At 45.3% G+C, this 23,266-nt stretch overlaps 1 protein-coding gene across 1 annotated transcript in view; it reads right to left on the reverse strand.

Annotated features, from left to right (window-relative positions):
- Positions 1-3,750: 3,750 nt before the first annotated feature.
- LOC110495790 (beta-1,3-galactosyltransferase 1) overlaps positions 3,751-23,266 on the reverse strand; it is a 111,422-nt gene continuing 91,906 nt past the window's right edge. Inside the window, exon 3 of the mRNA XM_021571219.3 lies at positions 3,751-6,178. Coding sequence (XP_021426894.2) covers positions 4,920-5,909 — 990 coding nt within the window. The 5' untranslated portion in view covers positions 5,910-6,178 and the 3' untranslated portion in view covers positions 3,751-4,919. The remainder of the gene's footprint in view (positions 6,179-23,266) is intronic.

Genomic DNA, 23,266 nt, shown 5'->3' on the forward strand with positions numbered 1-23,266 from the left:
ACGGAGTCAGAGAAGGAGGAAGGTGGAGTAGGCCTAGCTCACAGCCCATCTCCATCACGTCTAACAGAATGGGTTCATTCTGCACTTTAAAGAGTTCATTTATCACAGGAGCATTCCTCTGTTTCCTTGGGTGTCACTGCGCTCCTCCTAGTCTCTGGCTGATGTATGCGGCCCATTTAAATCCCATCCATCTGTTATGTATGACAGAGCATAATTCACATAGGGCTGAATCCTGTCTATCTACCACGGCAAGGGCAGTCTCTTAAGGAAGAATTCAATATTAATCTCATGTTTTTTTTATTTTGCTGGTTGGTGGTTTGCAAATGGCGTCTCGGTCTTGGACTAAATGAAATGGGGTGAATACTATTACGCAAATAGTTGAAGTTGTTGAAGTGGCAAAAAAGGATGTGATGCATACAGGGCCGTCTTTAAGATTGTAATCGAATCACTTTTAGGAAAGTGAATGCGGGGTTGTTCAACTAAATGGATAGAAGGACAGAGAGCGAAAGAGACAGAGATAGATAGAGATAGCGATGCAGACAGACTTGTGGCGTAGAGAACAGAAAGAGACGGAATGAATGTCAACTGAGCAGTATGAGCAGTATGAGTCGGAGTTGATTCAGTATGAGTCGGAGTTGATTCAGTATGAGTCGGAGTTGATTCAGTATGAGTCGGAGTTGATTCAGTATGAGTCCGAGTTGATTCAGTATGAGTCGGAGTTGATTAAGTATGACTCGGAGTTTGATTCAGTATGAGTCGGAGTTGATTCAGTATGAGTCGGAGTTGATTCAGTATGAGTCGGAGTTGATTCGGTATGAGTCAGAGTTGATTCGGTATGAGTCAGAGTTGATTCGGTATCAGTCAGAGCTGATTCGGTATGAGTCAGAGTTGATTCAGGATGAGTCAGAGTTGACTCAGTATGAGTCAGAGTTGACTCAGTATGAGTCAGAGTTGATTGTGTGCTTTGACGACACGTCTTTAGTGAGCCAGGAATATTACGTTTTTATCATCTAACTATTGGACTATACTGAATGTTCAAAGCAGTCAGGGTCTCCATGAACGACGTATTGCATTAGCTTTAGGGATTACATGTCAACAGGATGTCTTACAAATATAAGATATGTCTGAGGAAATGTCTGCATGTGATTTGATGTCATATATTCAAAGCCTGCCTTCACAAGCCAGTACTGCCTTCACAAATTGTCTTGGGGCAAATATAAAGTCTTGTTTGAAAAACGAGGCAGACAAAATCCCTTCCCTAAAAACTGCAGTGACAGGCATGATATTATCGTTGTGGTTCAATGGAGTAAAAGATAGCTGACACAAGAATACAAACCCAGCTTGTCTCTCTGCTCGCCTCTCTTGTAAGTATTCCGATTGATCGGATTTGCAGGGGGGGAATGCAAATAAAATGCCAAAACCTTCCGATCCAAACAAATCGCCTTTTGTTTCATGCATATTTATCACACTTTTAAAATCCAGCAACTGTGACAAAGATGAATGACGTGTGAGAGGATCATTGCGGCACTGCATCACATCCTGACCTTTAAGTCAGTTCTAAGTTATACGAAAATGTCACCAACAGCCAAATACACTGTGCCCTCTCCAGAGTACAAGACCACGTCAATAGATGTTTGGAACTCCTCGGCACTGAGGATTGAGTTGTGGCATTTACCCATGTGGTGGAGTATTGCTTTGGCATGTGTAGGCCTACAGGCACGCACCGACGGGCCTGCTCACATACAGCACAGCTGCGTGCCGTGCTGTATGTGAGCAAGACAGTTCCAGAGGAGATAGATGTTGATTGGCAGATGTGGAAAAAACTTTGGATTTTAAATTCCGCATAATTAGCTCATTTTTTCTGCTTCATCACAGTGTGCGTGGGGGAGCTTGTCTCCTAGGAGATTGGTACTAGAATAAAAATGCCCCCCCCCCCCCCCCCTCCCCCCTCCCATACACACAGACCACAGGCTCAACACAAAAGAGTTCACAATGAGTAACCTAGATAACGTCTCCCTATTAGATCCACCCCCTTTGTGAAACAGATGCAGAACATCCCTATGCATATTCCTCCCACTGAACAGCACCAACCAAAAGCAACACTCCATAATCCCATTGTATATTCAGAGAGAATCCTGTGACACAATAGCATCACCGAAAATAAAAACGATTTGTGTGCCCTCATCTGAAAGAGCCCTTTGCTACCACAGCAGATGGTTCATGCTGCCCTCAGATTGGTACCATATTTTTTAAACGTGGGCTGCTCATTTTTGTTTGGTTCAGTTTTTTACTTAAATGCACTTTGAATGTGATAAAAGTTGACTAACAAACTTGTATCTCTTTATTTTCCGAAATCTATATATTTTTTGGCCTAGGTCCCATTGCGATAAACACACAAGTTAATTCACTTCATACTCACCAGAACTACCGTTATCTGTCAACTCAGCAGTTTGCCTTCTCCGTCTGTCTGGCTGATGCCTCCATGTCTCCCATGTCCTCCATTACTACAGTATGTTATTCCCAATTGTTCCGTTTGTAGCACAACACTGAAAATATAACTGCAATCTAAGGAACAGAAAATGAGTCATATAATGAATGTGTCACCTGTGAGTCATTTAATAGAAAACCGTCAGCTAAATGGTCATAGGACTGAACAAGCTCTGGGAATGAAGGTAACACGTTGTAAAGTGGATGCATTTAGGATGGAGCAAAGCCATCAAAACGCCATTTAGAATCGACAGTACTAAAAGTACAATTACATTTCAAGGGGTTTCAAGTTGATCACAAGTTAACCGAATAGATTTTCAACCAGAACAGCATCTGGGAATACTCCTAATGTGAGGAAAACGGTTAGGACATAGAGATGTGTCTGTCCCCAAAGATTTCAAGTCCATATTGTTTGTGAGAACACTGTAAATGTTTTACCACAGTGTGTCATTGTGTGTTCAACATATATACTGTTGAGAATCCCCTTTTGTTCTATATAGAATCTATCTAACTCCCCAGAGGCTCCTAGCAGCTCCCAGGAGCCATGTCGGTAAACTTGTGTTTCAAAGTGTTCTCACCTCCGCCACACACACACCTGTCTGCATCTGACAAACCTGCTCTCACCGATAGGAAGAACCAATTACTGGAGCTCTATTCTTACATCACACACACACACACACACAGCTCTCCATGTGACCTACTTTTTGTGTGTACTATATGTACTGATGTGTATATGTTACTGATAAATGCACACACACACACACACTACATGTTCATGTTTTTAAATGTCTGTAATGTATGTGTTGGACCCATGTACGACTGACTAGCTGTCGCCATTGGCGTTGGCTAATGGGGACTCTAATTGAAAAACCAAAACACACACACACACACACACGCCTCTACAGATGAGCAAATGTAAATCTCGAGCATTCAGCTGAGTAGTTCAGAGTCATAGCATGAAGGCATTTCTCTGAGTAGTTGTTCATGGCGTGTTGACAGCTTTACACAGAGAGTTGTGTTGATAGGCACTCTTAATGAGCGCCGAACATGTTTACAATTCATTACCTGACGCACTGCAACTACAGAGAGGGACTTGGGTAAAGCTGAAGTCCTTAATTCAGGTATAAATAGGTATTTGTCAGTCCACTGCATGTATTGAAATAAAAACCCATTGAATAATTAAACAATATTATAAAACTGTCCTCTTATTAGGATCACACATAATAAAGGCTGATAAATACGTAGGGAAAAAAGGGAATCCACTCTCAAATGAAAGACGTCTTTAATGTAATGTTGGTTGTGTCGTCCCTCTGGTTTCAAGTAATAGAAAATATAACACCCTGCCGTCTGTCTCGTCACCGCGCGGCTTAAAGAGCGGGGGAAAAGAATTGCGCCTCACATACAGATAGAATAACATTCACCGGGGAATGCATGTGGTTAATGCCGTTACGTGGCCATTTGTACCGTCCCATAAGAAATACGGGTGTCCAAGAAATGAAGCCATTCTCTACCTAGTACAATACAAAGGACTCCAAATACATAGTAAGAAAATAGGTTTGATCTTTAAAACAGTATATTACAACTCAATTGCAGAGGCAAGTGTGTCCGTCGTGTCACACAGTAGGTCCAGTGAACTGTTAGTCTCCTGTTCTAACAATCTTAGATCATTCCAATCAATGAACACTCAATCTATGTCGACAGCACGTTGTTACATTGTATACTTATCATGGTCTTTTCACTATGACAACATCTGTTGCGGTACCAAAACAGTACATCCCACAAATACATCTTTATTAAATATGCAAAGACTGGAAATTAAGAGTGGACATTCATTATCAACCTAACTGACAGCAGAACGTTTACATAGGTTGTATATCTTGGTATTTCTTATCATCCCTACTACTACAGTAATAGGGCCAGTTTTTCTGGAAATTAACAGCATTGCCTACATAGATTAGCCTAATAGCATCCGAGCCATTTTGTCCCACTGCTAAGCTTCTACCTCTGTGTTTTAGTGATTTCATCTCATAAACAACATATGGTGCAAATGGCATACTGTTGCATTGTGGGACATTATTTGATTTTCATAGAGTGGATTTTTTTAATCAAACATATTTCAGAAAATATACAGAATTATTTGATTTTCTAAACTGTGGCCTTTAAACTCATCAATAGGGGGAGAATGCAGGAGTAACAACAGCAGAGAGAAACCTTGGTCTGATAAAGAGGCTTTTAGCGAAGCGTCTCTTGGACTATGCAAACGGCCAGACGGTTATTGTTACAGTACTGTTCCCTCAGGGTCATGTGCTGTACAGTGACAAAGAAAAGCAGAAATAGGAAGAGGTGGAAGAGGCAGAGGAGGAGGAAGAGAAGAAGCAATAAAGAAGAAGAAGAAGAAGAAGGACCTCTTGGCACTAAATGTAGGTAGCTGATTAACACTTGAGGTGTTTCTTGCTGGTCATGTCATTCCAGATGCGGTGCATCTCCTCCGGGGAGATCTGGTGGACCGTTACGACCCGTCGGTAGCGGCACAGACTGTAGGCCATCTTCCAGTGGTTGAAGCCACTGTTCTGGAAGGGGTGGATGCCCAGTTTACGAAGGCACAGCCCCACGTACACATCCTCCAGGTGGAGCAGTCTGGTGTGCAGGGACGTCTTGTAGATGAGCTCGGCCACATCCGCCGAGAACACGTACCCCGTGCCCGAACAGAAAGGCGGGTACTTAGCCTCAGGGTAAAGGTCTCTGGGCATGTACCACTTACTGCGCATGTCTCTGATCGGACCTCCGTTGATGACGTAGCCCGTGAAGTAGCGTCTCCGCGGCTTGGAGGCGGGCTTGAGGAGGTTGTAGACCAGGTTCTCCATGTTAACATAGATGTCCGAGTCCGTCTTGAGGACGTACTGTGCCTTGGGGCAGAAGGTGGCCACCCAGCGCATGCCCATCAGGGTCTTGAGGGTGAGGTTGTGGTAGGAGTCTATGAAGTCCTCCACCACGACATCGTGGAAGATCTGGCTCTCCTGTTCCACCATCTGGTTGAGCACCGGATCCGTGTTCCTCCCAAGCAGGAAGAGTGTGAGGACGCGAACGCCATCGCCGAACGTGCTCTCGTCGCCCCACGTCTCTCGAATCGCTTGACGTGCATCAAACTCCTTGTGGGTGGTGCTGATCAGAATGACTAAGAAAGGTGCCTCCGTCTCACACTTCTTGGGCTCGTTGATGACAAAGTCGAAGGAGTGTGGGTTGAGCGGCCGAGTCCGTATATTGCTGAAGGTCACGTTCTTGGTGAGCTTGGTCTTCTGGCGGATGGGGATGGACAGCTGGCCCACGTAGGAGGTGGAGGGACGGGACAGACTCAGGTACCAGAGAGCGCTAGCCCAGCAAACGACCGTCAACAAGTATAAGCAGCTGACCTTTGAAGGCATTTCTGTTTACTTGGCACGTGTTAGGAGCATTGAGAATGTCAAGAAGGTGGAATCTCCATGGGTGGTCCTCCAGCTACTTCCATCGGTGCAGCATGATGCTGCCTCCACGAGATGCTTGACATTAATTCAGTACCCTCGACTGCTTTAATACAGCCTAGTGGTGGGATTCTGGTTGAAAAGGAGGGTTGTCGTTTTTCCTCAATGCAGACATTGAACTATTCCATTCCATTAGGGGTGTTCCCTTGCATTCTTCTCGCCAGCACTTGATTCTGGACAGAAACAGATAAAAAAAACAATTTAGTCAAGCCTTAACAAGAATGCTTCAGAAGTCTTTGGCAAAATTAGAGTATTTACATGCGTGGAGTTATGAGGAGGGTTAGTATGAGCTTAGAAAAACATACAGAAAGATCCTCTTTGTTTGTTTCCTATAATCACAGATAACAGATGACTCAACATGTGAGACGATCTCTATAGCTTTAGGTGCGTGTATACTTCTCCAAGCCGTCCTCTGGCGGTATGTTTATGGCCTGCTTTTTCTTCTTCTTTAGTTCTGGCTACTTTGTGTTTACAAACACTGGTTATCTCCGCTTGTACTTCCCTCGCTGCATACGCTGTGTCAAATCAGCAATATCACTCTTACTCTCTGAAAAGTCTCCTCAAGAAGAAACACTCCCGAGGGAAATGCTCTGCATCCTCTCTTTCGCTCTCTCTGTATCTGTCCTTCTCGCTCTTCTTCCCTCTTTCCTTCTCTCTTTATATCTCTCTCTTCCCCTGCCTCTCTCTCTCTCTCCTCTTTCTCTCTCAATGACACAGTGATCTTGGCATGACGGGAAATATTGTTCAGTAATGAGCTCTTCCTCGCTTGGTGGAATAGGTACTGTAGCATCCAGAGAAATAACGCACCGATGCTCTGGTGCCATTATTAGGAATTGTATGGCACTTTCATGGGCATATAAGTATGCACACACGCTGCTTTTTAGAATGGTTTATCATAATAGTGGCTTTGTGACGGGGAAAAATGAATCACAAAATAACCATTGTTTCGCTTCGATGATGAAAGACATGATTAAAGAAAGTCAGCTCTGATAAAAGCCCACCATGCTCAGTGAGTGTTTCCATCACAGACAGCAACAGCATTGGTTCTGGATCAAAGCGAAGAGTGCATTTTTCCATCATTACAGTAACAAGAAGTGAGAGGCACTCTACTGGATTTTACTCAGGGAACAGGCACCTGTTGCTACCAACAGTGAGACTACTGATTGTGGTGTGGAATAAAAAATAAAAAAAAGTGTGTCTTTATGTGTGTGTTGATGAAAAACTGGTATTAGGAATGAAAGAGTGTAAAAAATAACAGACAAAAATATCAGTTTTCCACCATACAGAGATATACAGGTAACTGCCAAAATAAAGGAAACACCAACATAGTGTCTTTATAAGGCGTTGGGCCACCACGAGACAGAACAGCTTCAATGCATCTTGGCATAGACTCTACAAATGTCTGGAACTCTATCGGAGGGATGCGATATCATTCTTCCATGAGAAATTCCATAATTTGGGGTTTTGTTGAAAACGCTGTCTCAGGTACCACTCCAGAAACTTCCATAAGTGTTCAATTGTGTTGAGATTTGAAGACTAACATGGCCCTGGCACATGGTTTACATAGTTTTCATGCTTATCAAACCATTCAGTGACCACTCGTGCCCTGTGGATGGAGGCATAGCCATGGTAACCAAAATATTGGCCAAAATAATGGCCTGTCCAGCGTTTTTATACATGAGCATGATGGGATGTTCATTCCTTAATAACTCAGGAACCACACCTCTGTGGAAGCACCTGCTTTCATTATACTTTGTATCCCTCATTTACACAAGTGTTTCCATTATTTTGGCAGTTACCTGTATGTCAAAACCAAAGATGAATCCCACAGTATGCGCCCCTTTTATTTGAGAATCCTTTGGATAACGCAATATGGCATCTGTGCATCAACATAGGTGAACAGTTATATTCCTGTAGCCAAAGGATTATCTTTTGGACAAATAAAATGTTCAGAGGTTCAGAGGGCTGAAGTCCATGTCTTTTGGAAATGAACATTGTTTTTGACGTAGTCGAATGCTGTGCTGCGTGATTAAAGGAAAGTCCTGTGGATATCCCACAAATGTCATTTTGAGTGAGACGCTCAAAATGGTGAGATGGTCTCATGATTTCTTTAGATTAGCCTGACTTCGCAGTTCTGAGTTGGGGTCCTGCCTTATCTGTCACATTTTGAGAGTGGCGACGATGACATCTATTCATATTCTTTATCCCTTCTCTTTCAGTGGCAGAATGATCTATTCTATGTCCTCATATTTCCTGTCCTCCCATCACTTCTCACTGGGAGTTTAATCCATCTCATCATGTTTCCCTACCTCTCTTCCCCTCTTCTCAATCATTCCTCCACCTCTGTTTAGCACTCTCTCCCTCTCTCTTTCCCCATTGTTCGCCATCATTTCTCCCCCCCCCCCCCCCCTTCTCTGTCATTCTTCTCTTTCTATCACTCGCCCTCCTTTTTCCCAGTGACACTGTTGATCCCTCTCCCCATGCTCCTCTGGGCCTCACCCACTGCAAACACACAGCTTTGTTTTCGCCACCCACTATAAACCCTTCAATCTCTATGGACACCTCGGGCTGCTTCCTCTCATCCATCTCTCTATTCCCCTCTCTCTTTTAGTCTAGCTCCACCACTAAATCATCTGCCCTCCCTGACCTGCTTCGTCCCGTTCACTCTATTATTTCTGTCTCTGAGCGAGAGAGCAATAGAGAGAGCGAGAGAGTGAGAGCGAGAGAGATGTTTTGCTTGCTTTCCTTCAGTCATTTCCTTGGGATTGTACTGTACAATTCCTTTAATTATTCTCTCTTAGATTGATTCTTTGTGCTTGAGATCACAGTGTCAGCCGATTCTGATAAATGGTACAGGGAAAGTAGTACTAGAAACCTGCTCTTCTCACGACAGACGGACTTGTTACATGTATTCATTCCACCTCTCATGTTGAAGTAGCTTCTTTTTTTAGAGAGAACACCTTGACCTGCAGATGCTATTTGAATGAACAGGATATGAACAGGATATCATTGCAGTATCATATTCATGTTTCTCCCTGATTCTTGGATTGCCATTACGGAAACGGAAAAGGCAGGCTTTCAATTGAGCTTTGTTGAACTTTTCCCCAACATTCAATTAAAGAAGAATAATAATTATTATTATTATTTATTTTTTCACTTTCACCCACTTTTTCTCCCCAATTTCGTGATATCCAATTGTTTAGTTGTTACTATCTTGTCTCATCGCTACAACTCCCGTATGGGCTCAGGAGAGATGAAGGTTGTATTCATTCCACTAGCTATGAAGCTATGCGTCCTCCAAAACACAACCCAACCAAGCCGCACTGTGCACTGCCCGCCAGAGGAGTCGCTAGTGCGGGATGAGACAAGGATATCAGGATATCCCTACCGGCCAAACCCTCCCTAACCCGGACAACGCTGGGCCAATTGTGCATCGCTCCATGGACCTCCTGGTCGCGGCCGGCTGCGACAGAGCCTGGGCTCGAACCCAGAGTCTCTGGTGGCACAGCTAGCACTGCGATGCAGTGCCTTAGACCACTGCGCCACCCGGGAGGCAAGAAGAATAATTTAAACAGAAAATGTCAACAACAACAACAAAAAATCCTTACACTCAATAAAACTTAGTTTATCTTCTTCTCTTCACTCAGTGAAGCGTTGTTATTTCCCAAATTAAGTCTTTGGTGTAAATTACAATAGAAGCCTATTTACATCAAGCAACAGCAGTCTTTGACAGATGTGAGATATTGTATTGGTTGTCATGACAGCAGGAAGCAGACAGTAAAGGCTTGTGTAGAGAGAAAGTGAGAGAGAGAAAGAGAAGGGAATGAAGAAAGAAAGAAGAAAGAGAGACACTGTCGTCCCACCACGCCGCAGCCCTGTCACCGCCCCTGACTGACACCTGGCAGACAACAATGCACTCTGGGTAATTGAAAGGAAGTCCCGTCTTCACACTAGACAGGGTGGGGGCTGAAGAGATGGGGGAGAAAATTCAATGCATCTAGCTGGATTAAACCATTCAGCTCTAAATCACCACACACATCCCCCTTCCTTGAGGAACTCAATTTAGCAGCCTTAGAAATCATGGCTCACCCTCTCGTTGATCTACTGCTTTGGCCTGACGCCTAACACTCCTCTCATCAGTGTGTACGTTTTTGTGTTGTTCATTTGTGTGTGTGTGTGTGTGTGTGTGTGTGTGTGTGTGTGTGTGTGTGTGTGTGTGTGTGATAACAGACAACCACCCTGTGATGTTAAAGGCTGGAGTCAGTTAAAGGTCTTCTCCTCCCAGAGAGAGTGTAATATACTGACTCTGATGCGCCACAACATTAGACCAGCCTGGTGGTTACTCACTGCTGAGGGCCTCTCTTTTCGTCCTCACACCTAATTAACTGAAGTTGTTATTTAAGCGGATAGTGACCTTCGTTAGAAGGGTGCGATTAGGGACGGACAATTCAAAACAAGAGTTCAGGTAGAGGCTATTGTCGAGTAGACTGAGAAGACGGAGTGTTTCAGAGATGGGCTTCAGCTCATAAGATGAGAGGAACATGCCGCTTTATAATAAATCATACATCACATCTATGGGCACATCCATCAAATGCCAAACCAAAGGTAGACGTCTCACACTGCCCTGGCCAATTTACTGATCTATCTCGAGATAAAAGGAGGAAAGGGAGAAAAATACATAACTACCCCTACAGATCTGATGCCTACTCTTATGAGCAGAGCTGTCAACATATCTCTTCATGAAAGAAGCTCCCGTCTCCCTGTGATTATCTGTATCGGAAACCAGGGCAAGAACGGTAACATAGAACTGTAATATAGAACTAAAATATCAGTCAAATATCAATCAAATCAAGGAGTACGAAAGGCAGATTTAAGACTTAAATGGAAATCCCCTTACTTCCGAATAGAATATAGCCGTTTCAGATATATTGTTAGCCAGACATGAAGTCTTGCTGTCAATGAGGTATGTCTCGGGAAAGCTACTGCTCCAACTATGGCAAATCTCAAGAGACCCACTTTTCTTTCTCTTTGAAATGCAAACTGTGGAGTCAGTCAGATGGCTGCTTCTTGGGAATGCAGCACTGTAGGCCCCCATAGGCAGCGATACAGTGACATGGAGTAATGCAAGGCAGCCTATCAACAGCCACCTTATATCTAAGACTGGACCCGACCGACCCTATAGTAATTACTTCGGCAGCAGTGGAGGCTGCTGAGGGGAGGACGGATCATAATAATGTTTAGAACGGAGCGAATGGAATGGCATCAGACACATAGAAACCATGTGTTTAATACCATTCCACTGATTCCGCTTCACCCATTACCACTGGATTGTCCTCCCCAATTAAGGTGCCACCAACCTCCTGTGATGGGCATCTACACATAATGAGCAGCGGAAGTAAGGGGGAGGTAATTGGGGTCCTCAGTGTCTTGAAATTAAATGAGTGTGCTGCAGGTTTCAGTTATAGATCTGTCATTTGGGAAGCAGTTCTACGTGCGCTATTTCTATGCTTCCCGTTCTTAAGATTTGTTTTTGAGTCTTTTACTATCAGTTTTGTTCACCAGCTTCAAACAACTTAAAATACTATATTTTTGGTTATGGAAAATATATTTCATACAGGTTTAGATGGTACTCTCTCAGGTGATTCTCTACAGTATACTTGCTTGTTTTGTCACATAAACTGAAATTATGAGAAGTTTTTCAACCAGGAAATGGCGGAGGGATTTCTGCATAGTGCATCACCACAGAAGCATAGCATGACAGTATTTGGGACATGCAAACAAATCAGGGCCCCAAAGTATGTGCTCTGTGGTTTATGGAGTAGGACAAAATGTTGCATAGTGAACTACAAATCAGGGCCCTCATCGCTCCCCCCACATGGTACTGTGTGTAGGTGTAGAGTAAATCAGACATTTTGAAATTCTTCCAAGCTTCTCTCCTCCACCAATTGGATGTTGCTGTGAATATTGTGAAGATGTCATTCTGCTTTCCTGCTGTTAAATGGTGCGTGAAGGTCCTGATGGAGGCTGAATTAATAAGCGCTCTCTTGCTTTGATGAGTGTTAAATTAAAATGGCATTGATAAAGATTCCCAGTATGGTTCTAGCCTTTGTGTATTCTCCTGATAACAGATATAATTGAATGATTGTTGGTAAGAAATAATTAACTTAAGGCCGCACACTCCACTTCCTGGTCTGTATTTTCTGCGCAGGCACTGTTTCTGTAGGGGCCACCTCAAATATCTCTGGTCTCCTTATCAAATCTGTTAAAGACAAACAGATGCTGGCATTATTGGCACAGACTCATCATTCAGTACCACCTTGCGAGTACACTATATGTTTTAACTGTGAGTCGCTTTGGATAAGCATGCCCTAAATTACAAATAAATTAGAAATTCTGAAGAGGGTTTTGTAAGTTGGAATCAGAGAGACACTTACTGTTTGAGGATGGAGAGAGAGAGAGAGAGAGAGAGAGAGAGAGAGAGAGAGAGAGAGAGAGAGAGAGAGAGAGCGGACAGCATCAGTAGTCTGTCCACAGCACCAGGACCTGTGCTCTGGCATAAATTGGAAATGACAACTTGATTCATGGCGGTGATATATTTTACCGTCCGACCGGGTGACATTCTTGTCATCTAATATCCGAGACTTGCTGCAGCGTTCCAGAGACGCGACGGGACGTTAATGCTGGGTCCAAAAAGGACATGGAGGATTTTCGTCTGTCTTTGGTAGACTAATGAAATAGAGCGAAAAGCAGGCCTAGAAAATGGAAGGGTATCTTTAAAACCTGTCGATACACTGAGAAGGAAGTACAGGATGTTTTATTACATCAATAGAGTAAAAGCCTCCAGCTAAACATGTAGGTGACAGAGACCTTCAAAACCTTCTCTCTCAGCTTAGCTATACTGTATATTCTGGAAGTTTGAACTCTCATTATCTGGTATGCTATGTTGGATGTAAGCTAGTTGAGGTGAAATAAGCCATGGGCAAATGAGAATGGGGAACACTGAAACCACAAGAGGCTGGTTAGAGGAGGACAGGCTCATAATAATGGCTGGAATGGAGTGAATGGAATGGTACCGAACACATGGAAACAACGTGTTTGATGGGTTTGATACCGTTCCATTCATTCGGTTCCAGTCATTACTATGAGCCCCTCCTCCCCAATTAAGGTGCAACCGGCCGCCTGTGACTGAAACGTTCAGACTTCAAGACGACAATCACGTTTCTGGCATTGACCTATAAAAGTTGGAGTTAGTTAGGGAGAGACAGATTCCAACTCCAATATTCATTTCTATGAACAATAGAACAGGACAAACAATAACTGCTAATTTGGATATATTATTTTACCCTTTAAAAGAAAGTGAAAATCTGTGCTTATAATTCAAAACAGATCATTTGTTCTCAAGAGCCACTCCTGACAAAATGAAAAATACAGGCGAAACATTTCAGGAAATAATTGCACTTAAGCTCAATATATTCCAATGTAAAACTATAATGTTTTTACACACACGCACACACACACACACACACACACACACACACACACACACACACACACACACACACACACACACACACACACACACACACACACACACACACACACACACACACACACACACACACACTTTTGCTTAGATAAACATCTGGAGGCCTGGGTGAAGGAGAAGTAGCAGCAACCAAAACATAAACTCAGCAACAAAAAAAAAAAAGTCCCTTAATCAGGACCCTGTCTTTCAAAGATAATTAGTAAAAATCCAAATAATTCCACAGATCTTAATTGAAAAGGGTTTAAACACTGTTTCCCATACTTGATCAATGAACCATAAACAAATAATGAACACGCACCTGTGGAACGGTCGTTAAGACACTAACAACTTACACACGGTAGGCAATTAAGGTCACAGTTATGAGAACTTGGGACACTAAAGAGGCCTTTCTACTGACTGAAAAACACTAAAAGAAAGATGCCCAGGGTCCCTGTTCATCTGCGTGAATGTGCCTTAGGCATGCTGCAAGGAGGCATGAGGACTGCAGATGTGGCCAGGGCAATACATAGCAATGTCCGTGCTGTGAGACGCCTAAAACAGCGCTACAGGGAGACAGGACGGACAGCTGATCGTCCTCGCAGTGGCACACCACATGTAACAACAACTGCACAGGATCGGTACATCACACCTGCGGGACAGGTACAGGATAGCAACAACAACTGCCCGAGTTACACCAGGAACGCACAATCCCTCAATCAGTGCTCAGACTGTACGCAATAGGCTGAGAGAGGCTGGACTGAGGGCTTGTAGGCCTGTTGTAAGGTAAGGTCGCCAACAGACATCACCGGCAACAACGTCGCCTATGGGAAAAAACCCACCGTCGCTGGACCAGACAGGACTGGCAAAAAGTGCTCTTCACTGACGAGTCGCAGTTTTGTCTCACCAGGGGTGATGGTCGGATTCGCGTTTATCATCTAAGGAATGAGCGTTACACCGAGGCCTGTACTCTGGAGCGGGATCGATTTGGAGTTGGAGGGTCCATCATGGTCTGGGGTGTCACAGCATCATCGGACTGAGCTTGTTGTCATTGCAGGCAATCTCAACGCTGTGTGTTACAGGGAAGACATCCTCCTCTCTCATGTGGTACCCTTTCTGCAGGCTCATCCTGACATGACCCTCCAGCATGACAATGCCACCAGCCATACTGCCACCAGCCATACCGAATAGCCCGGATCAAAGCGTGTTGGATCAGAGGGTGAAGGCTAGGGCCATTCCCCCAGAAATGTCTGGCAACTTGCAGGTGCCTTGATGGAAGAATGGGGTAATTGCACAGCAAGAAATTGCAAATCTGGTGCAGTCCATGAGGAGGAGATGCACTGCAGTACTTAATGCAGCTGGTGGCCACACCAGATACTGACTGTTACTTTTGACCCCCCCCCCCCCCCCCCCCCCCCCCCCCCCTTGTCCAGGGACACATTATTCCATTTCTGTTAGTCACATGTCTGTGGAACTTGTTCAGTTTATATCTCCGTTATTGAATCTTGTTTTGTTCATACACATATTTACACGTGTTAAGTTAGCTGAAAATTAACGCAGTTGACAGTGAGAGGACATTTATTTTTTTGCTGAGTTTATGTGCCCAGATAATACCCCCTCCAGTGCCATTACCAACCCCCTGTGCTGTGCTGCCCAGACACAGCAACAGATAGAGCTTCACCAATAAATGAATGAATGACATTTTATTTTCATGTCAATTCGTCCTTTCACAGTGAGAGTGTACTAGGAATTATCACAGGCACCATCTCAGTGCTCATGGGTAGAGGCAGGCACGCTGCGAGCACCCTGAACACATCCCATTATACAGCACAGCTGAAACACCACACCTGTCCTGATAACATCCCAGCTCCGTACAATAGGCTTTCTCCGTCTCACACCCTCTTACACACACGGACACGCACCCACACACACACTCTCTCGCTCTCTCTTTTTCTCTCCACTGCTCCATCCTCAGTCTTTTTCACTTTACACCCACGCACACACACACACTCTCTCCCTTGCTCCATGTCGGTGCAGGAGGCTGACAGGGGTCCTGTTAGTCGCTCTGATGAACCTGGGAGGGGAGCTGTAGCTGTGTTTGGGCGGTGTTGAGGCGCTGAGCAATGGCTGAAGAGGCTTACGGCAATTACCCTGTCGTGTCCTCTCAGTGCCAGACCCTGCTGCTGCTGACACAGCCAGGCACATGGACAGCCAGGCAAAGGTACAGGACAAGCTGCGCCAGCATCTCTTTTCTCACTGCACTACTCCCTGAGAGGGTGCTGAAAAGCTGCATAACCCGAGGTGAGGTGTGTGAAGATACTTATATACTGTCTATAATCAATGCACACACACACACACACACACACACACACACACACACACACACACACACACACACACACACACTCGTCCCAGTGATATGTCAACCTGAGTACAATACTTTCCGAGCCATGAGCAGGGTAAAGCATTTCCAGTGACTCTCTCTGGACCTAACCCGACAGTAACATGTAGCAGCTCCAGGCTGCAGCTGTGGAGGCGATGTTACAACGTTAACTACCCAGCACGGTGCTCCACTGGTAAGGAGCTGTCGCTGCTACATCTGACTACCCAGCATGATGCTCCACTGGTAAGGAGCTGTTGCTGTTACATCTGACTACCCAGCACGGTGCTCCACTGGTAAGGAGCTGTCGCTGCTACATCTGACTACCCAGCATGATGCTCCACTGGTAAGGAGCTGTTGCTGTTACATCTAACTACCCAGCATGGTGCTCCACTGGTAAGGAGCTGTCACATCTGACTACCCAGCACGGTGCTCCACTGGTAAGGAGCTGTCACTGTTACATCTGACTACCCAGCACGGTGCTCCACTGGTAAGGAGCTGTCGCTGCTACATCTGACTACCCAGCATGATGCTCCACTGGTAAGGAGCTGTTGCTGTTACATCTGACTACCCAGCACGGTGCTCCACTGGTAAGGAGCTGTTGCTGTTACATCTGACTACCCAGCACGGTGCTCCACTGGTAAGGAGCTGTCGCTGCTACATCTGACTACCCAGCATGATGCTCCACTGGTAAGGAGCTGTTGCTGTTACATCTGACTACCCAGCACGGTGCTCCACTGGTAAGGAGCTGTCACTGTTACATCTGACTACCCAGCACGGTGCTCCACTGGTAAGGAGCTGTCGCTGCTACATCTGACTACCCAGCATGATGCTCCACTGGTAAGGAGCTGTTGCTGTTACATCTGACTACCCAGCATGATGCTCCACTGGTAAGGAGCTGTCACTGTTACATCTGACTACCCAGCATGATGCTCCACTGGTAAGGAGCTGTCGCTGCTACATCTGACTACCCAGCATGATGCTCCACTGGTAAGGAGCTGTCACTGTTACATCTGACTACCCAGCATGGTGCTCCACTGGTAAGGAGCTGTCACTGTTACATCTGACTACCCAGCATGATGCTCCATTGGTAAGGAGCTGTCACTGTTACATCTGACTACCCAGCATGATGCTCCACTGGTAAGGAGCTGTCACTGTTACATCTGACTACCCAGCACGGTGCTCCACTGGTAAGGAGCTGTCACTGTTACATCTGACTATCCAGCACGGTGCTCCACTGGTAAGGAGCTGTCGCTGCTACATCTGACTACCCAGCACGGTGCTCCACTGGTAAGGAGCTGTCACTGTTACATCTGACTACCCAGCATGATGCGCCACTGGTAAGGAGCTGTCACTGTTACATCTGACTACCCAGCATGATGCTCCACTGGTAAGGAGCTGTCGCTGCTACATCTGACTACCCAGCATGATGCGCCACTGGTAAGGAGCTGTCGCTGCTACATCTGACTACCCAGCATGATGCTCCACTGGTAAGGAGCTGTCGCTGCTACATCTGACTACCCAGCACGGTGCTCCACTGGTAAGGAGCTGTCGCTGTTACATCTGACTACCCAGCACGGTGCTCCACTGGTAAGGAGCTGTCACTGTTACATCTGACTACCCAGCATGGTGCTCCACTGGTAAGGAGCTGTCACTGTTACATCTGACTACCCAGCATGATGCGTCACTGGTAAGGAGCTGTCACTGTTACATCTAACTACCCAGCATGGTGCTCCACTGGTAAGGAGCTGTCACATCTGACTACCCAGCATGGTGCTCCACTGGTAAGGAGCTGTCACTGTTACATCTGACTACCCAGCATGGTGCTCCACTGGTAAGGAGCTGTCGCTGTTACATCTGACTACCCAGCATGATGCTCCACTGGTAAGGAGCTGTCACTGTTACATCTGACTACCCAGCATGATGCTCGACTGGTAAGGAGCTGTCACTGTTACATCTGACTACCCAGCATGATGCTCCACTGGTAAGGAGCTGTTGCTGTTACATCTGACTACCCAGCACGGTGCTCCACTGGTAAGGAGCTGTCACTGTTACATCTGACTACCCAGCACGGTGCTCCACTGGTAAGGAGCTGTCGCTGCTACATCTGACTACCCAGCATGATGCTCCACTGGTAAGGAGCTGTTGCTGTTACATCTGACTACCCAGCATGATGCTCCACTGGTAAGGAGCTGTCACTGTTACATCTGACTACCCAGCATGATGCTCCACTGGTAAGGAGCTGTCGCTGCTACATCTGACTACCCAGCATGATGCTCCACTGGTAAGGAGCTGTCACTGTTACATCTGACTACCCAGCATGGTGCTCCACTGGTAAGGAGCTGTCACTGTTACATCTGACTACCCAGCATGATGCTCCACTGGTAAGGAGCTGTCACTGTTACATCTGACTACCCAGCATGATGCTCCACTGGTAAGGAGCAGTCACTGTTACATCTGACTACCCAGCACGGTGCTCCACTGGTAAGGAGCTGTCACTGTTACATCTGACTATCCAGCACGGTGCTCCACTGGTAAGGAGCTGTCGCTGCTACATCTGACTACCCAGCACGGTGCTCCACTGGTAAGGAGCTGTCACTGTTACATCTGACTACCCAGCATGATGCGCCACTGGTAAGGAGCTGTCACTGTTACATCTGACTACCCAGCATGATGCTCCACTGGTAAGGAGCTGTCGCTGCTACATCTGACTACCCAGCATGATGCGCCACTGGTAAGGAGCTGTCGCTGCTACATCTGACTACCCAGCATGATGCTCCACTGGTAAGGAGCTGTCGCTGCTACATCTGACTACCCAGCACGGTGCTCCACTGGTAAGGAGCTGTCGCTGTTACATCTGACTACCCAGCACGGTGCTCCACTGGTAAGGAGCTGTCACTGTTACATCTGACTACCCAGCATGGTGCTCCACTGGTAAGGAGCTGTCACTGTTACATCTGACTACCCAGCATGATGCGTCACTGGTAAGGAGCTGTCACTGTTACATCTAACTACCCAGCATGGTGCTCCACTGGTAAGGAGCTGTCACATCTGACTACCCAGCATGGTGCTCCACTGGTAAGGAGCTGTCACTGTTACATCTGACTACCCAGCATGGTGCTCCACTGGTAAGGAGCTGTCGCTGTTACATCTGACTACCCAGCATGATGCTCCACTGGTAAGGAGCTGTCACTGTTACATCTGACTACCCAGCATGATGCTCGACTGGTAAGGAGCTGTCACTGTTACATCTGACTACCCAGCATGGTGCTCCACTGGTAAGGAGCTGTCACTGTTACATCTGACTACCCAGCATGATGCGCCACTGGTAAGGAGCTGTCACTGTTACATCTGACTACCCAGCATGGTGCTCCACTGGTAAGGAGCTGTCACTGTTACATCTGACTACCCAGCATGATGCGCCACTGGTAAGGAGCTGTCACTGTTACATCTGACTACCCAGCATGATGCGCCACTGGTAAGGAGCTGTCACTGTTACATCTGACTACCCAGCATGATGCGCCACTGGTAAGGAGCTGTCGCTGCTTATTTCCAATCTCTGCAGAGCAGAAGACCATAAATAAATGATTAAACTTGTCAGATCCATTCAAGCCTGATCCTTCAGGAAGTGGCTTGGGAGGAGGTGGTGGCGGGGGACACCGGAGGATGTCAACAGGTTAGAGGTGGGAGGATTAGATGGAGGGCCAGGTTTGGAGGTGGGGAAGGGTGTTACAAATGTTATCTGTCTTTGTGAGCGATACAGTGAATTTGATTTAACCCTTATTTTACCAGGCAAGCTGACTGGGAACGTATTCTCTTTTAAAACAATGACCTAGGGAGTAGCTGCAGGTGAGAGGAGGCACACACACAGACAGATACACACCCCAGAGAAAACATTAGACATTAAGATCGCTGCCCCCTCTGCCCACAGGCAAACAGATCTATATGTGTCCTTGAACACTGTTCAAAGAACAGGCCTTAACCTTTAACATGGTCTCTGTTTGACTACAACATGCTTCAAGGCAAAACAGCGTTATGGGGAGTGAGTGAGCGTGTGTGATGAGAAAGATATAGGTTGTGAGCGAGTAATAAGTGTGTGTGTGCGGTATGTGTGTTTGGTAATGGAAGAGTGTGCATCGAAACACCCTTTTTGACTCCGAATGGCCATGTTACTATGGCAACAGGCTGGGCGAGGCGAGGGAATGTTCTCAATAGGAGAGTTCTGACACGGTGACGTGATCTGAATGCTCCCGCATGATCAGTCGGAGTCAGAACGATGTCTGTTCAAAAGAAAAGCCAACTTCCTCTTGGGTTTGGGCAGACCGGTCCTCTGATTTAGCCCAATAGACAAAGAGACTCGGGAATATTAGGCAACACTGGAACCACAGTGTGGGATCTAAATGGTATCATGAAAGTGATGTCCATCGGTGATTTGGAGAGCGTCAGGAGTGCTTATGTCAACGACTGACAGGAACAAATCAGGATGTACACATTTCAGGTTTAGTTGATAGGAAACTATGTATAATCTACTGCATTAGCAGGTTGAATACATTTTCAAAAAAACTAAAAAAATCTGCTCAATAATATCATTATTGTTCATCCTCTATGGGTATCACATGATGAAGCCATATGCACCAGCTTAAGCAGCCTTGGATATAAAGAGGACTTAAATATATGCTGATACAAACACGTCAACAAGCAAAGATTGGCACAGCACATTGGGTAGAATAATTGGCACAGCTCTGAATGAATATTTTACTATCTTCTGGACTGGTTCCCTCTGCTGAACGAGGGGGATCCACAACACACTTCTACTGAGAGCTCCGTCTCAAATCCCTGACCATTGTTTTTAATGAGTGCACTCCATATGTCTTCTTGTGAATGTGTGTGTGTGAGTGTGTGTGTGTGTGTGTTCGTGGGCTCCCTTAACACTGTTGACAGCCATTGATACAGCACCAGCTTCACCGAGTGTGACTGGCTGTCACGGTGGAAGGGGACATTCATTCATCGGAGACTGATGGAGGGGGACTGGCTTTCCGCCGTGACGGATCGATAGAAGGAGGCGTTAGGAAGAGACACCCTTTGAAAGACACCAATACAGCAGCCAGCAGGCAGATACTGTGGGAACTCTTCAAAGAGCACTCAGTGGAATCTTAAAGAGACTGACTGGTGGGAGTTGTCTGACTTTGAGGAGGAGAGAGGAAGAGTGAGGAGGAAGGAGGGAGGAGGACTGAGAAGAGCCATCATACTGTATCTTGCTGGCTGGCGTGATTCATGTTGAGATCGGAGAGGGAGGCTGTTCTACTTTATGAGGCCCTCGTTAGCTTTTACTGCCTGGAGTGAAGGGCCATGCAATCTGTCCTAAGATGGAGCCATCATGGAGAGATAGGAGGTTTGCATTCGCGGCTTGGGTTCAGCTCTTGTCTTGTTGCTGCTTCCGAGTTTATCATCCATATACAGTACCAGTCAAAAGATTGGACACACCTACTCATTCCATGGTTTTTCTTTATTGTAGAACAATAGTGAAGACATCAAAACCATGAAATAACACATATGGAATCATGTAGTAACCAAACAAGCGTTAAACAGATCAAAATATATGACATATTTGAGATTCTTCAAAGTATTCACCCTTTGCCTTGATGACAGCTTGCACACTCTTGGCATTCTCTCAACAAGCTTCAAGAGGAAATCACCTGGAATTAATTTCAATTAACAGGTGTGCCTTGTTAAAAGTTCATTTGTAGAATGTATTTCATTCTTAATGTGTTTGAGCCAATCAGTTGTGTTGTGACAAGGTAGGGGTGGTATATAGAAGATAGCCCTATTATGGCAAAAACAGCTCAAATATGCAAAGAGAAACGACAGTCCATCATTACTTTAAGACATGAAGGTCAGTCAATACAGAAAATGTCAAGAACTTTGAAAGTTTCTTCAACTGCAGTCGCAAAAACCATCAAGCGCAACAATAAAACTGTCTCTCATGAGGACCGCCACAGGAAAGGAAGACCCAGAGTTACCTCTGCTGCAGAGGATAAGTTCATTAGAGTTACCAGCCTCATAAATTGCAGCCCAAATAAATGCTTCACAGAGTTAAAGTAACAGACACATCTCAACATCAACTGTTCAGAGGAGACTGCGTGAATCAGACCTTCATGGTCGAATTGCTGCAAAGAAACCACTACTAAAGGACACCAATAATAAGAAGAGACCTGCTTGGGCCAAGAAACACGAGCAATGGATATTAGACCGGTGGAAATCAGTCCTTTGGTCTGATGAGTCAAAATGTGAGATTTTTGCTTCCAACAAGCGTTTCTATGTGAGATGCAGAGTAGGTGAACGGATGATCTCTGCACGTGTGGTTCCCACTGTGAAGCATAGAGGAGGTGGTGTGATGTTGTGGGGTGCTTTGCTGGTGACACTGTCTGTGATTGATTTAGAATTCAAGGCACACTTCACCAGCATGGCTACCACAGCATTCTGCAGCGATTCACCATCCCATCTGGTTTGCGCTTAGTGGGACTATCATTTGTTTTTCAACAGGCCAATGACCCAACACACCTCCAGGCTGTGTAAGAACTATTTGACCAAGAGGTAGAGTGATGGAGTGCTGCATCAGATTACCTGGCCTCCACAATCACCCGACCTCAACCAAATTGAGATGGTTTGAGATGAGTTGGACCGAGTGAAGGAAAAGCAGTCAACAAGTGCTCAGCATATGTGGGAACTCCTTCAAGACTGTTGGAAACGCATTCCAGGTGAAGCTGATTAAGAGAATGCCAACAGTGTGCAAAGTTGTCATCAAGGCAAAGGGTGGCTACATTGAAGAATCTCAAATATAAAACATATAATGATTTGTTTTACACTTTTTTTGGTTACTACATGATTCCATATGTGTTATTTTATAGTTTTGTTTTCTTCACTATTATTCTACAATGTAGAAAATAGTCAAAATAAAGAAAAACCCTTGAATGAGTAGATGTTCTGGAACTTTGACTGGCTCTGTACATGTATCAGCTGTATCTGGAGTGACACTGTTAATCAGATTGTTTTAACCTTTCTAATACTGATCCATCTGCACATTATATAAGTTAAGAAAAAGGTGGAGTATATTATATACTGAATAAAAATATAAACACAACATGCAACAATTTCTAAGATGTTACTAAGTTGCAGTTCATATAAAGAAATCAGTCAATTGAATAAAGTTAATTGGGCCCTAATCCATAGATTTCACATGCCTGGGAATACAGATATGCGTATGTTGGTCACAGATAAGGTCACAGATAATAAAAGGTAGTGGTGTGGATCAGAAAACCAGTCAGTATCTGGTGTGACCACCATTTGCCTCATGCAGCG

The sequence above is a fragment of the Oncorhynchus mykiss genome, chromosome 18 (assembly GCF_057628025.1).
Source record: "Oncorhynchus mykiss isolate SJ-2025 chromosome 18, ASM5762802v1, whole genome shotgun sequence".
NCBI lineage: Eukaryota > Metazoa > Chordata > Actinopteri > Salmoniformes > Salmonidae > Oncorhynchus > Oncorhynchus mykiss.